The sequence below is a fragment of the Nomascus leucogenys genome, chromosome 15 (genome assembly GCF_006542625.1).
Source record: "Nomascus leucogenys isolate Asia chromosome 15, Asia_NLE_v1, whole genome shotgun sequence".
In the NCBI taxonomy this organism is placed as follows: Eukaryota; Metazoa; Chordata; class Mammalia; order Primates; family Hylobatidae; genus Nomascus; species Nomascus leucogenys.
This window is the reverse complement of record NC_044395.1, coordinates 76,926,298-76,943,015: the sequence shown is the minus strand read 5'-3', so window position 1 is coordinate 76,943,015 and position 16,718 is coordinate 76,926,298. Positions and strand designations below refer to the sequence as shown.

Sequence of the window (16,718 nt, the reverse complement as noted above, 5' to 3'; positions counted from 1 at the left end):
TTATATTAGAAATGCAAATTGAAGCTTACTGGCATCAATGTATTTTTTGCTTTGGTGGTGGAGAAATTGCTCATGGTGCTTCAATATAAGCTGACTCTTCTGTGGGAAGGTTGATCCTACACAGGGACAAAATAAACAGGATAATAGCTGCTCCATGCTGGAGAGCTACAGACCTGTTTGTGGGGAAGAAGAAAAACAATTGTCAAATGTCTCTGAAACTTCATTGCCCTCCATTTATTATAATTTCATAGTCAATAATTCAAATCCTTTGTAATTCCAATGAGTCCTTTATAAAAAAGCTGATCTGTAGGTTCACAAGATAATGGTCTCTTCTTTTCTTCTGGCTCTGTATGAACAGTATGTCTGATTTCTGTTCGCATGTATGGGAACTGCGGAGAGGTGAGATGGTCTTTCTCGGTTGAGCCTTATGCCTAGTCGTTGTATTTTAGTCTATAACATAGAGAACCTTTTGAAATCTATTTTTAGCATTTGGGAAGAAGAGAGGCTTCATTAAGGAGTAAATTGCATTCTTCCGTTAACTTATGGGTTTATTTAGTGACTACATGAAGAATAGAATGTAAAATATAGCAAACATCACCCAGGTATGAGGAAAGTCTACAAAGGGAACACATATGAGTTAAGCACCTCCTATGTTCTTGGTACCGGAATAAGCATTCTACTACTTCTGTTGCCATTATTACTGCTACCTATTTCTAAAAGGAATTACTACTTAGTGAGTAGGTATTGGGTTCCAGTCACTGTGCTAGGAAATTTACATGTATGCCCATTTATTTCTCACAAAGATGTTGCAAGGTAGAAATTATTGCTCTCTTTTATAGAAAGATGAAAGTACAGTTTAGAGAAAGAAAACAATTTATCCAAGGCTACTTAGCTAGGAAAGATCAGATCAACAGTTCAAACCTAGATCTGTCTCTATGGCATCTGAGCCATACTGCCTCCTGTTTTTCTCCAAGATGAGCTGACTAAATTGGTTGCCTTTGTTGGATTAGCTTTTTCCTATAGTTCTCATTAAAAAGCAGAAAATTTTAATTAGAAATGGAAACTGTGAAAGTGTTTTTAATCCTTTAAACCACAGAAATATTAGGCACTTTTCAAATACTTTCACCAGTTCTCAGGGTGACGAAGTATTGGTGGCCCATCAGGTTGGATTGATCTCTAAAATCCTTGAGTGATCTCCTTTCAGTACTGTTCATTCCTCAACCCTAACCTTAAAAAAATAATTAGTTTCTGCTACTCCCATAATCTGCATTTTCCATTCTAATAAAATACAGATTCCCCAGACAAATGAAATGAAGAAGAGAGGCCAGTTAAATTAATCATGTTAGGAGTTTTAAAAGCTAAGTTTGGATGCCATTGAAACAATTCAGCTGACTGTTGAAGAAATTCATTCTGATGGAAAGTGTGAAATTTGGGGATAGTTACATTTGAGTGCCCATTGTGATTTTTGCCATTTATTAAATGTCAGACTTGGACAATTTAATCTCTCTAAACCTCAAAGTTTCCTCATTTGGAATGAGGAGTATGGATTAGGTAATCTTTAACATCCATCTCCTGTTAGAGTTCTCTAATTCAATGAGCGTGTTTTATCTATTTTATAATGAATCTGCTATTTAAGGAAAGTCCCATTGTATGCTTACTTGAATACAGTACATATATATGTGTGTGTATATATATATATATGGATATATTTACACACACCCTACATCATTAGAATAGTTTTCAGACTTAATATTTCCAAAAATCTCAGACATGCCTTATCATCCTTCCAAGGTTTTTCTAGAAGTAGGGAGGCTGGCATCTCAGAACTGTACAGTATGGCTAGTCAATCAAAGAAGTAAGATTGGAGCCAATAATCTCTGAGTCCCACACAACAACTATGGGTACATTTTTCCACATCAAAATTATTCTTATTTTATAGATGTTTCAAGAAATGACACTTAACAGAACATAAGAAATAAAATTAAATTTCTACAAGATCTGATTTCAGAAATTCCCAGGTTCTAATAGAACATGTGGGCATTAGAGACTCACTCTAAAATTCTCACTGTTGAAGATGTCCACTGTACTGTATTAGTAAGCATTTGAGTATTTACCTTATGCCATCCTGGCTACTAGACCCTGGGGATAAGGATAAGCAGCTAAGGATAAGACACAATGCAGTCATCACTGTTTTGGGATACATAGTTGAGAAAAGAAAGTAGGTACATAAAACTGGTAATTTGGATAAAATATGGCAAATGTTAAGATGGAGGTACGCATAGGGTGCCACCTGTCAGAGCCTAAGCTACTTATTCTAACCTGGCAACCAGGTAAGACTTTCATGGGATAAATAATCCCTGAGACGAGTCTTCAATAATGCATGATTGCAAGATGGCCAGGTAATTTCAGGAAAGGAGAAAACTTAGATTCCTAGTATGTACACACACAACACAGCGTGTAGAGAACTGGAAGTAGTTCAGTGTTGTGACGGAAAAAATGTTCCAAGCAGAGTAGCCAGAGCTGGTACTGGAGCCATAGTTAGAGGGCCAGGTCATGGAGAGCCATCCGTACTGTACTAAGGAGTGTGAACTTCATCTTGTGGGCATGAGGGAGCCATTGAAGTGTTTTAAATATAGCAGTGGCCTAGTCTGAATTGCATTTGTGACAGATCATTCTGGCTGAAATTAGGAGGAGGTATTTAAGTGGAGGTTAAAGGATTTAAAACTGGGTGTAAGAATATCAGCCAGAAGGCTAGTTTTTATAATAGTCCAGCAAAGATAGTGAAGGCTAAGGCAATCGATAAAGATTGAAATGAGAGGATGAATTTAGTAGTATCTTTGTTAACTAACTCCTGAGACATGCTTCATCTTGCTTTGCACTTCTTAATTTCACATAGAGTCTATGACAGGAGCTAGGGTTGGATAAAGCCAAAAGCTGCTGAACAACACGAATTATTCAGTCTACCAGCTTTTTATCAGCCTCATTATTCTCCAAGGGCATCTTCTTGAACCTGAGCCCAGTTGTCCTGAAAACTTAGGAAACCAGAACTTGTTATTGCCTTATTTCAACCTCAGTGGTCTCTGGTTCAAACTTAAATGATGCCTTTTCACTTGGGCGCAACAGCTTGTAGGCCCGCCTTCTATGTATAAATACAGCATATAGATAACAAGTGGGATATTTGATGCTCTATGCTCCCTTCAGGTCATTAAAATAAAGAATATAAGTTATCCCAGCTGCCCTGGGATTCTGTAGTTGAAATAAGATAAAGGACTCTGTTTAGCTATCTGTGTAAAGTAAATATTACTTGAGAATTTTTAAAAAAGTAAACACAGGCATCAAAACTGAAAGCAAGAGACTCTTGAAAATACAGACTGGTATATCACTGGTTAGAATTTCCTTCATTTTGCAAAGCCACGAGCCACATGCATCAGCTCACCACAAAGTCATTAAGCCTTTTTAAGCTCAGATGAAAAACATTAACAAATACCACAAAAGGCTTTAGTATAGCCCCTTTGTTCATTCACATATGGCACTTTATAACTCCTGCGCCACTCCGGTCGTGTGTTTGTTTAAGCTGCCTCCATCAGGCTGGTCCTGAAAGAACAAAAGACATCTTGAGCAATCCTAAGCAGGAAATGGGCTAATCTAAACATGGTTTGTGACACTTTAAGTAGAATAGAAAGGGGAGGGATTGATTAGTCATTAATGTCCAATTGGCTCCATATGGATGTTGCAATAATAAAGCCCTTTTTCAGAGCAGTAGCAGAGTTATTGAATTAGAGGTTTATGTTTCCTCAGAGCTGACCTTAGGGAATTCCCTTTGGTTCCTCTTGTTGATCTTTTAAAGAGAATGGAGTTTCTAATAGAAAAAAAATAGAAGTCTTATCCACAATAACACTTGCTCATAATCCTGTAACCAAGGAATGCATTAATTTAGCATTGTTTTAATCCCAGCTATAATTTTAGTCCTTAGTGCTTTCTCTACATGCCCTTGCATCTTTGGCGGGGCAGTACTTCAGAGAACAATTAGACAGTGGCATGAACTTCATAACTGGTAATGGGCTCTTCTAATGTGCTTAGCTGGGCAGGGAAGTGGCATCCTTAAAGGGGGAAAATAATATTCCAGCCATGAAATGGTGGGCTTTGAAATTCAGAGTTATTTCAGATTGCTGAATAGTGATTGGGGTCGTTTTGGTGAAGGGGTGATGTACTAGGCTGACAGTCAGAAGATCTAGGTTCTAGATCTGGCTCTGCTTCGTATTACCAGCAACCAGTTAATCAGAGGAAGGTGCTATCATGTCTCTGAGTCTTGCTTTCCTCATCCGTAAAGTGGGTGAAAAGATACCTGCCTTCCTACCCATTTTAAAAGATAGTAATGAGGATGAAGATAATGTAATTAGTGAAAGCACTTTGTAAATATTATTTTATGCAAAGTTACTTAGCACACCTGGTGTTCCTGTCCTAGAAACTGACCTCTGGCCTAGTCTATCAAAAAGGTAAATTGCTCTTTAAAGAAATACTTTGGTACTCTGATTAATGAAATGTTTGTTTCCGGCTGAGAGCAGTGGCTCACGCCTGTAATTCCAGCACTTTGGGAGGCCAAGGCAGGCAGATCATTTGAGGCCAGGAGTTCAAGACCAGCCTAGCCAACATGGTGAAACCCTGTCTCTACTAAAAATAAAAATAAAAAAAAATTAGCTGGGCACAGTGGCTAATGTCTAATCCCGAATAATCCCAGTTATTCGGGAGGCTGAGGCAGGAGAATCGCTTGCACCCAGGAGGTGGAGGTTGCAGTAAGCCAGGATCACCCCACTGCACTCCAGCCTGGGTGACAGAGTGAGACTCTGTCTCAAAAATAAATAAATAAAATAAAATAAATAAAAATAAAAAGTTTGTTTCCAAAGTGCCCAATGGAATTTTTTATGTGTACATTGTATATAACTAGGCCTTTCTATTCATGTCTGTCTCTCTCTCTCTCTTAAACACACACACACACACACACACACACACACACACTGTCATCCTCTCTCTCTCTCTAGTTTATTTAGTGAATTTCTTGATGTAGATAGCTTCAACAGTTAAAGTAAATAGGGATTTGTTTTTAGTAGGGCTAAAGAACCTTAAGATGAAAACAAAGATATTAAACTTTACTTATGGTTTTCCTCAACATTCAGCAAATGAAGAATTAACACTTTAATTAAAGTACCACAGGTAATTCATCTTTTGTTCCTGTACCATTGTCTCTTATATATTCACCAATCGCTAGCTTGGAAGAATTGCATATCCATATTTTGCATTTGCCTTCCTTAAGTCATTTCACCTGTCACTAGATCACTCTTTGCTAATCTATCTAGGTAATTTTTATAAAAGATATAGAGAACAAAGCGTACTCTACACCTCTGGCATTTCTTCTTCTCAGAAGATGAACACATCACTTCCTCACTTCCTTAATGATTAAGGCTCTTGCTCAGCCATGGAATGTATTTTGCCTGCCAAATAAACCACTAGGATAGCCAAATCCTTTTTCTTTTTTTTTTTGCAAGAAGAAATCAAATTTGAAATCCAAGCAGCCTTCCTATAATGAAAGTAAGTTCACATTCTGGCAGAACAGGAATGAGAAGTTAGCAGTAGGTTTCCATAATCATAGACAGACATCTATCAGCCATTACTTCAACACAATGAATTGGACCTCTATTGTATTAAGATAAATTTGGTAGGATAAATATGGTGAAAAATCAAATCTGTGTAGTATCAATACTTTCTTTTCTAATTTCAATCCCCTTCTAAAATTTCACCGTCTACATTTTTGTTTCTAATGCATTCAGTATCATTTTTCTCTAATAACCCAAATAAGGGACTATCAAATGTATTGTGTGACTCTTCAGAATCCCACAGGAGAAAATAAACTATTCTATTAATAAAATGAAGTAGTCTGAAATATTGTGATTGTCAACAGTTCCATCAAGCAACCCAATAGTGATACTTAATGTCTCTTTCTCTTCATAAGCAATCAATTATAGTTTTTTGCTCTTCTTAATAATTCATTTTAGTAAATGAGATTATCTTTGAGTTCACAATGACCTGACTATGTCACCTACTTTTCAGGTCCACAGAAAAAAGAACCTTTCAAAAAAAAAAAGAGCATTTTATTTGTTGGATGGTTGGTTTTCTGCTTTATTTTGTGGGGTTTTTTTGGTTGTCATTTTTGCCTTTTTTAAACTTAGAGTTACAACAGTTTTATTTTGAGTAGTATCCCATTGTATGGATATATCACAATTTGTTCATTCTCCAGTTATTTTCCTTTTTTCTATTATTGATAAAACTGCTATCATATTCTTATATAAGTCTATTTTTGACAGAAGCTTTAATTTGTTTGCTGGGTCATACATAAATATGCATTTTAATTATAAGAAATTGCCAGAAAATGGTTATGCTGTTTTATACTTTCACCACCAGTATATTAGAGTTACAGTTGCTCCCTATCCTTGCCAACATTTAGCACTTAAGCCATTCCAGTGAAATGCATCTCATTGTGGTTTCAATTTGCATTTTCCTGATGATTAATAATAGGGAATACCTTTTCATCTGCTTATTGGCCATAACTATATCCTTTTTTGTAAAATGTTCATTTAAGTCTATTGTCCATTTTAAAATTAGATTTTTTTGGTCATTCTTTATATATCCTGGATGCAAGTTCTTGTCAGATATGTGTGTTCTGAATATTTTTTCCAGTATGTGCTTTGACATTTTATTTTCTTAACAGTGACTTTTGGTAAGCAGAGTTTTAATTTTTATAAAGTTCAATTTAACATTTTTCTTGTATATTTAGTAATTTATATGTTGTATCTAAGAGTCATTTTACTTTAAAGTCACTAAAATATTGTCTTATGTATATTTAAAGGAGTGTTATAGTTTTTTCTTTCTTGATTTAAGTCATGATTCATCTCCAATTGTTGGATATAATGTGTGATACAAGATCCAGGATTTTTTTCCAATGTATCTATCAACTTTTTCTGGCAGTATTTGTTGAAAAAACTATCATTTTCCACTTTAACAGCCTTAGTTTTCATTAAGGTAGTTTGAATCCTCTAATTTTCTTCAAGTTTGTTTTAGTTTGTCCTACTGTTTTATTTTTCATATAAATTTTAAAGTCAGTTTGTCACCTTATACGAAAAAAACTTTGAGGAATTTTTATTGGAATTTGGTTGAATCTGTAGATAAATTTGGGAACAATAACGTTGTAACAATATTGAGTCTTCTGATTCAGGAACATGGTGTATTCCTCCATTTATTTAGGTCTTTAAGTTACAAATGTTGTTTTGTTTTCAGTGTAGATGTCTTGAACACTTTTTCCAGTTAAATTTATTCCCAAGTATTTTATTATCTGATACTATTATAAATACAAATTTGAATATTATTTTTTAACTGTTGCTAGTATAAAGAAATATGATTGATTTCTGTATTTTTTATTGTTTATTGCAATACTGTTAATTCACTTATTAGTTCTAGTATTTTGTAAATTCCTTAGGATTTTTTATGTAAACAATTATATATAAACAGATGACATTATTTATTCCTTTATAATTTGAATGCATTTTATTTTATTTTATTTTATTTTATTTGAGATGGAGTCTTGCTCTGTTGCCCAGGCTGGAGTGCAGTGGCGTGATCTTGGCTCACTGCAGCCTCTGCCCCCCGGGTTCAAGACATTCTCCTGCCTCAGCCTCCTGAGTAGCTGGGATTACAGGCACACGTCACCATGCCCGGCTAATTTTTGTATTTTTAGTAGAGCAGGGTTTCACCATATTGGTCAGGCTGGTCTTGAACTCCTGACCTCGTGATCCGCCCACCTCAGCCTCCCAAAATATAAAGCATGAGCTTTTTAGTTTTTTAATTGTTGGTTAACAATAGTGAGAGTGGACATCTTCACCCTGTTCTTCATTTTTAGAGAAAGCATTCGGTAGTTCACTATTAAGTTTGATGTTACCTGTAGGTTTTTCTTAAATGCCCTTTATCAGACTGGGAAAGTTTCCTTTTAATACTAATTTCCTGAGCATTTCTAACATGATTGAGTATTGAATGTTGTTAGAACCATTTTCTGAATCTATTGTGATTATCATGTGTTTTCTTTCCCTTTGTTCTGTTAATGTAATGAGCTACATTGTCTGATTTTCAAATATTAAACCAATTTTACATTCCTGAGATAAGTTCTACTTAGTCATGATGTATTATCTATTTTTTACATTTGGCTGGATTCAATTTGTTAACATTTTATTTTAAAATTTTGCACTTACGCTCAAACCTCTGTCAAGGTATGCTGCCTCATAAACTTAATTAAGAAGTGTTCCTTCTTCCTCTACTTTCATACCTTTATGCAATATTATTCTTATTTTCCTTAAATGTTTGAAAGAATTTCTAGTGAAACCATTCGGGGCTTCAATTTTCTTTGTGGATAAGTTCTTGGTTATAAATTCAATTGATTTATTAGCTATCAGTGTATTCAGATTTTCTATTTATTCTTGGGTGAATTTTGGTAGTTTGTGTCTTTCAACAAATATGTTCATTTTATCTAAGTTGTCAAATTTATTGAAATTAAGTTATTTATAATATTCTCTTTTTATCTTTGTAATATGGGTAGTATCTACAGTGAAATCTCCTCTTTCAGTCCAAATACTGGCATTTTTGTCTTCTCTGTCTGTTGACCCATCTTACTTAGGATTTATTAATTTTATTGTACTTTTCAAATTTCTAACCTTGGCTTTGTAAGTCGTCTTTATTGTACCTGTTTTCTGTTTCATTGATTCTTACTCTTCATCCATTCAGAGAAATCACTGACTTTTAATTAGATAATTTGATTTATTTTTGTTTAATATAATTATTAAATTTGTTGGGCTTAGGTCTTACACTTTAGTACTTTTTCACTACTTGCATTTGTTCCCTCAGTTTTTCATCTTCTATTTCTCCTCTTCTGCCTTCCTTTGTGTTAATTGAATCCCTTTTTAAGCTTTTGTTTGAAGTACTCTGGTGGATTTTTAGCTATACTTCTTTGTATTTTTTACTTTGTTTGTTTTTTGTTTTGAGTCAAAGTCTTGTTCCATCACCCAGGCTGGAGTGCAGTGGCCCAGCCTCAACCTCCTGGGCTCAAGCAATCCTCCAATCTCGGCCTCCTGAGTAGCTGGAACTACAGGTGCATGCCGCCACACCTAGCTAATTTTTTAACCTTTTGTAGAGACAGAGTCTCAGTATGTTGCCCAGGCTGGTCTTGAACTCCTGGCCTCAAGAGATCCTCCCACCTCTGCCTCCCAAAGTGCTGAAATTGCAGGCAGGAGCTACCTCGCCTGGCCTCTTTGTATTTTTTTAAATTGGTTTTTCTAAGGATTCACTATGAAACCTTAATTGAGTATCCTTACAGTTAAAATTTTACCACTTCATGTAAAATATTACAATCTTTAACAATCTAATTCTATTTATACCCTCATCTTTTGTGGTAATATGCTATTATTGTTCCATATTTCACCTTTTTATATGTTATAAGTCCCACAATACAATGTTATATTTTGTATGAAATAGTTCCTTGCCTTTTAAAAACATTAAACAATTAGCTGTTTATTAGTGAAATCCAGAGAAGAAAAATGGTCACAAATAATTTTTGATATTCTTCCTTTCTTTCTGTATATCTGGTTTTTATTGAGTGTTATTTCTTTTCCTCTGGAATAATTTCCTTGAATATCTCTTTTGGTGTTTGTCTGCTGGTAACTCATTCTTTTAGCTTTTAATCATTTGAGAGTATATTTCATATTCATTTTTGAAGCATATGTTCACTGGATAAAACTCTGAATTTATTTCCTTTTATAGCATTATAAAGATGTTCCATAGTCTACTAGTCTTCATTGCTTCTAGTGAATAATCAGCCCTTATTTGTAATTTTGTTTCCCCGTAAGTAACATGTCCCTTTTCTCTGGAATTTTCTCTTTGTCTTTGGTTTTCAGTAGTTTAGCTAGTTTCTAGGTGTGGTTTTGTTTGTATTTATTTGGCCTGCATTTCTCTGAATGTCTTAAACCTTTTAGTTGATATTTCTCACCAAATTCAGGTAATTTTCAGCCAGTATTTTTCTTCCTTTATTTTTATTTTTTTTTAATTTTTGATCTCTGAGTCACATTTTCCTGGTTGTTTGTACAACTCATACTTTTTTATTATATATTGTATGTTGTGGATTATCCTTTGTAGATACTCTGTATTCTATTATCTTCCTCTGAAAAATTTTAATTTTGGGGGCAGGAAGCAGTTAAATTACCTGCTGCACACGTTGAACTTGTGGAAACTTAGTTTTTGCACTGTTAGGGAGAGTCTTTTTTAATTTTGTTTTTAGTCTTAGGGCAAATCCTTAGTCCTGGCATATTGAATTTATTCCTAAGAAGTTGCCCCTCTGGAGTTTCAGTGGAAAGCCCAAGGTGTTTATGAATTCTTTCTAACTTGATAGGATTCCAATTCAAATTCTGTTTCACTTGCAAAGGGCATCAGCTGAAATCTCTTTTCAGATTTTCCAGATACACAGCTCTGTTTTTCATTGGGTTCACTTGAGTCTTCCAAATACATGGCAAGTTCAGGGGTTAGCAGCCACCTGTAAGTTCAAACTCTGTCTTCTGACACATTAAGCTAATTAACTGACTTTCTATTTGCATTCTAGCCACTCCATGCTATGAAAACCAGGAAGTGTCTTCATGGGAAAAACTATGAAAACAGAATTTCATTTAGTAAAATGCCATTCATTCTAGGATGGAATCCACTCCAGTTTCTGTTTAATTTTGGTAGCTCTCAGGAATCTTCAACATCTATGGGTTTTTTTTTCATATTTTGTTCAGAGTTTATATTTATTATCTGTTGGAGGATAGGTCTGATATGAGCTATTCTGCTATTACCAGAATTTGATTTTATAATAGAACCTTTTGTGCCAATATTTTGCATGTATCACATTAATTCTATCTGACAAAATGTAAGTTTTAATGGGCCCTTGAAGAGGTAGTCACTTTATTTTTTCTCTATTCTATTCTTTATTATCAATTAACTGGTAATCATTGAGACTATTCAGTGGTAATTTCTCATTTAGTTTTCCATTTTGATCTCTTCTAGAACATATTTTTCCATGTTACTCTTCGCTTAAAAACCTTAAAAGACTTCTTAGCTTGGCATTCAAGGTGCTTAGCAAATTTGGTCCCTATTTACTTTTCTAATTTCATCTCTTAGTACTCCCCTCTTTTTTTTTTTTTTACATAAACCCAAGCCATCGCCAGCTTCTTTTTATTCCCTAAAATGTCCTTTGCTTTTTTTTTATAACCCTGTGCCTTTCCTCACACTGATTTCCTAGCCCAAAATAGTTTCACATTCATACCTGCTGGTAAATTATTACTTCTCCTTTAAGATGCTGCTCAAGCACCGCTTCAACTCTGAAGCCTCCGTAATATTCATCTCTGTCCACTCCAATTGTGTTAGTAGCTTAGTTTCCCTGCTGTAATAGTATTTTTAAATTAACGCTGTTAGCATCGTTTGTAATTTTTAATTTATGTGTCTTCTCCCATTGGACCAAATTCCTTAAAAACAAAGCACACGTGTTATTTATCTTTGTATACCCCATCACAATGCTGGGTACATATGAAATGTGTCAGAAGTGTTTATCGAATTAATACATAAATAAATTATTCATAGGCACATTATAGAATTAACCAGAATTCCCCTGAGGAATAACTTTATATGTGCACCAGGCACTCACTCATTCACTCCGATATCCCTTGGAATTTAACCAGGAAGGGGCCTCTCCAAGATTAGTTCAGGACCATTGCCAGAGGCCATGATGGTGAAACTGGCCTTCTTTCCAACCCACCTGGAAAAACTCAATTTTGTCTTCTCTTTAAATCATTCAAATCACAGCTTTCTAAGGAGATATTTGCCTTGGCAATTTCTATTTTCTCTCTGCAGATTAACTATCTTTAATCTAACCAAAAGTTTGCTTTTACACAAACTGAGATGAAGGATGAATTAACCAATTTGAGCCTTCTAGGGGAAGTTGTACAGAGCAGCCTCTCCTGGCGTACAGGGACCTTGCTTTCCCTTGAAGCCTACTGTGGTGCTGTTGATCTCTTGGCCTTTCAGCAACTGTCATTTGGGACTGCTGTTGCTGGCAATTAAAGGCTTTTAGGTCAGCTGGAAAGCCGTCTCCAGGTACATAGCTGTGGGTCTAGGCTTCTAACTGCTTTCCATGAAAAATCATATGCTGAACTCACAAATGACTCCTCTGCTATTAAAAGGAGAAGAAACTGCCTCATAGAATTATGAGCCATTCCAAGTTCTGGATTCTGATGCAGACTATTGGCTATTTAAGAATGAAATACTTGGTTTTTTGCACTTAATGATGAATGGAGCAGAATGAAATCATACAATATGCAGATTTTTAAAATTAATTATAACAAAGTGAATTTTAGACTTCAGATACAGAGATTAATAGTATACCTTTTGAAAACAATTTATAGTATGCTATAAAATTTTTCTTATCTATTTATAAGGGTTTTCCAGATACATAATTTCCATTTTTAAATTTCTGAATTTATACACACACACATACAATCATATGTATTTCTACTGCGGCAACAATTCTTTAACCATTTTGTTTCAGAAGCAAAGTTTAGGGACACTTTCTAAATGTTCTTTTGACTTTGTAGCCTCTAATACTTTCTTAAAATTCTGAATCTAAGTTTAACTCAAACTTAGATTGTAAATTCAAGTAATAGATAAGTTGTCAGCTTTAAATGAAAAAAAAAAAAGTAACATTGGGAGATGTTTTCTATCAAAATATTCAAGAAATATTTGTTGAAAACATATTTCTGCATAGTACTCATATGGATGCTTCAATGAATTCCATATGAGTCTTATATGGCATAGTCACTTGGAAAAGACAGAATAGCAGAAACCTTCAATATGTATTTGTGGGGCATTTGTGGTTTATATTACTGTATTTTCTGTACATTACCTAGGTGTTAATTCAGATATTATAAATCTAGGGAAGGATAGACTCCCTTTCTAGGATGTTAGTGGTGGTGGTGAAAGCAAAGGTGAGACCATTTTTACATGCAAATTTGGTTTGTTGTTGTTGTTTTCATTGACTTTCTAATTAAGGAGAGTGACCTCCTGGGCATAATTTGCATAGTCGTAAGATAGCGTTAGAGTACTACATATTTGGGAGATAGGACAGGAAGGGGGCAAAAATAGGAAGAGTGGGAGAAGGGAAAACAGGAAAACATTTTCCAAGTTATGATTTTGCAAAGGGATCTGGGTACTGCAATCTGTGTGGTGTTAAAAGTCGCTGTTGTAGTTGATTGGGTATCAGATTCAATTTAAAGGTAGTTTCAAATGTTGGCCTCCCTGGGTAAATCTCTTCTTCCCAAATCTTAATTCATCTGATACAACATTTCTAGTTTAGCTTAGGATGTCCCCATTCATTTGTAGTTCACTCCTGGAAGAGAGAAGAGGTGACCAGAAAAAAGTGATGTGCACATGATCTAAAGCATTTTCTATTCTTCCCCTTCTTAATTCGTGTTTTTGCTCTGTGCACTGTGCTTGAATTTTTTAACTTCTGGAAACATTACATGTGAGTCCCAGAGAACTGCTGTGTAATCAATTCCTTGTCCTTCAGCTCCTGAAGATAATATGTGATGTAGGAGGAAAGGAAAAGGTCAGTGCAGGGTAGAGGTCAGACTTGAGCTCTGTTCCTCAGAAAAAGGTAGAAATTGGTAAAGTAGAAGAGAGTAGGAAGGATATGTGAAGACTGTGGTATAGCATGAGTGGGAGAGAGACTGGGCATATGTATGGCATATCTGGGAGACTCAATTGGTATGGAGTAGAGAATCTAGAATGTTTATACCAAAGCTAGCATCTAAAAATCCACTATGATCTCTGTCAGTCTTTGGGACAGTAAAACTTCCCATTTACGATGAAATACGTATTTTAAATGAAGAAATAAATGGAAGCTGACTATTTGGTTTTGCTAGAGGTGGAGAGAAATCTACAACAGTAAAAGCAGGTCTCAAATGTTAATCACCTGTGGCATAGCAGTTAACTCAGAATAATATTGAAATGTTTTTGCATCTGACATTCTCCACAAACCTGTCTCCTTTTATGTGAATGCATGTCAGTATATAAATTGCTGAATCCATGTCAGTTGTAAAGTAATGGCACTGAGGGCATCATAAATTACCATGGTGATCCTCAGGAGAAGACACTGTTGTATCTGAATGAGTGTTTCACTTCCAGAGTAATGTATGCCTTCATCTGGCCCAGCAGTCAGCATATTGCCCTGTGTTGATGGATATTGTCAGCTGGAAGCTACAGTACATTTCACTGCACAATAAACATGGCTGTCAAACCCATATAAAGTGAAATCAATTTATCCTGTATGGTCAGTGCATTTTAAATGAAATTAATGTACTGTGGGTATGGTGGCAAAAAGGTATCGTATTAGTTATGCATCTTGGGATCTAAGACTTTTCATGCAAAGGATCATTCTGTCTACTAGGCCTAGAAGAAGGGCTGTTTATAAAATATGTTATTTTTGTATAATCTTCAGAAAGTAGCCTTTCTGCCCTCCTTCCTGTTTAGAAAAAAATTCACCTTAGCCAATCACACCCTTTTATACTGTCTTTTGTTCGCAGTAAATGATAACCATATTTGCTAAATAATAGTGCACTATAATGTTGTAATTTATTACTTGCTTTGACACAAACAAATGTCTACTTAACCAAGGTATCTAAAAATAGAGAGGAAGGGCCAGAGATTGATTGAATCATGTTGGTCCTGTATAATAACTTCACTGAGCAGAAAGGATTTACTTTTTCCAGAAAATAGAAATGTTGGTTTTAATGTATATTTTGCTTCTAAACTTCTGGGCGTAGGCTTTCCTGTTATGTGGTAGAAGCCTTGTCTGAGGCTATCTCTCCGACCACTTTACCTTTAATTATAGAAGTTCTCAATCTGTGAGAGATATTTAGGAGTTGCCACATCACAAAGTATACATCAGTATATCGCCCTGGTATAGGGTGCATGAAAACAAGTAAGAGCCATGTTCATTCATTCATTTATTTATTCAATCATGCATTAATATAACATATTTTACTAATTGAAATCCTATGTGCCAAGTACTTTATTGAATCCTAGGAATACAGCAGTGAATAAGACCCATCCCTTGCCCTATCTTCAGGGAGCTTTCAATCTAGCATGTTACTAGAGTCGGCTCTTTGGAAATTATATAGCATCAGGAATTTAGGCATAGTTTCATAGATGTTAAAGAACTATCCTTAAACAACAGAAAAATAGAACAGGACGCTTGAAATAAATGCCTCTTAGTCTACGACTTTTGCATATGAATTGAAAACCAAATAATCTTTGCTTAATGAATATTTTATTATCTATTATGTGAAAAATCCTGAGGATACAAGAATGAGTACAGCATAATCATTAACTTTAGGTATCTCATATTTCTGAGAGGAGTGGAAAGGAGGGAGATAGTCACATAAACAATAATTACCATGGGACATGTCTCCTGAAAGCAAGAGGACTGAGTGCAGCCTGGGGAGCATCATTGCAAATACTGTTCCTTTACCCTGAATTACCTTTCCCATTGGACTTTACTCCCTCTGCCATTCACTTGCTGATTCCTATTCATCCTTGAAGACTCAGTTTAGATATCACATCTCCTAGGAAGCACTAGCTGACCATTCTATCTGGTGCTCTTTTGGTGCCCTGTTAACGTCAGTATTGTAGCTCCTCTCACCCACTTTGTTATAATTGTCTGTCCTTACTCTGAACTGTGAGCTCCTTAAAAGCGGGAACTGTTTTATTTACCATGGTCTCCTTAGCACCTGGCATAAAACCTAGGTTATAGTAATTGCTCAATAAATATTTTTCATTGAATTAATGCATTCAATCATGAAACATAATTGAAGGTTGAATGGGATTTAGCATGAAAGAGTAGGAGAAGGGTCTTCTAGGCAGTGAGAAGAGCACAGGTCAAGACAATATTGTGAAGAACAATTCTATTTGGGGGAAACATATAGAGTGGTTGTGATCTGGGGCAAATGAGTCTAAAATGACCGGTAAGAGCATGCTTTTGAAGAAAGGAATTACAGCAGGAAAATTTACCATAAGGTAATGTCATTCATTGCTCTGTGATCACCTACCATTTATTGTAGTAAATGCGGTAGGGTGTATAAAACACACACAAAATTAATTCTTAGTGTGTCTTTGAGGGCTACATCAGAAGAGCCTGTAGAATTGTCATTTGAACCTGCCTTCTACTTCCAAGAAGTCACTTAGAAAAGAAGAGGAGGACCTGGGGAAAACATCTGACCCAGGCTGTAAGCTGTGTGACATTATCCACAAAATAATGCTTTCCACTCATCTTGTTCTTCCTGCCCTGACATTACAGGAAGTAAAGCAATGAATGGCTCTGCAGCTAAACTACAGCAGTATTATTGTTGGCCAACAGGAGGTGCCACTGTGGCTGAAGCACGAGTCTACAGGGACGCCCGCGGCCGTGCCAGCAGCGAGCCACATATCAAGCGACCAATGAATGCATTCATGGTTTGGGCAAAGGATGAGAGGAGAAAAATCCTTCAGGCCTTCCCCGACATGCATAACTCCAACATTAGCAAAATCTTAGGTGAGTGCAGCAG

At 35.5% G+C, this 16,718-nt stretch overlaps 1 protein-coding gene across 1 annotated transcript in view; it reads left to right on the top strand.

The window, feature by feature from the left end:
• Positions 1 to 16,718, top strand: part of SOX6 (SRY-box transcription factor 6) — a 494,065-nt gene that overhangs the window by 455,338 nt on the left and 22,009 nt on the right. The window contains exon 14 of the mRNA XM_030829763.1: positions 16,472 to 16,705. Coding sequence (XP_030685623.1) covers positions 16,472 to 16,705 — 234 coding nt within the window. The remainder of the gene's footprint in view (positions 1 to 16,471; positions 16,706 to 16,718) is intronic.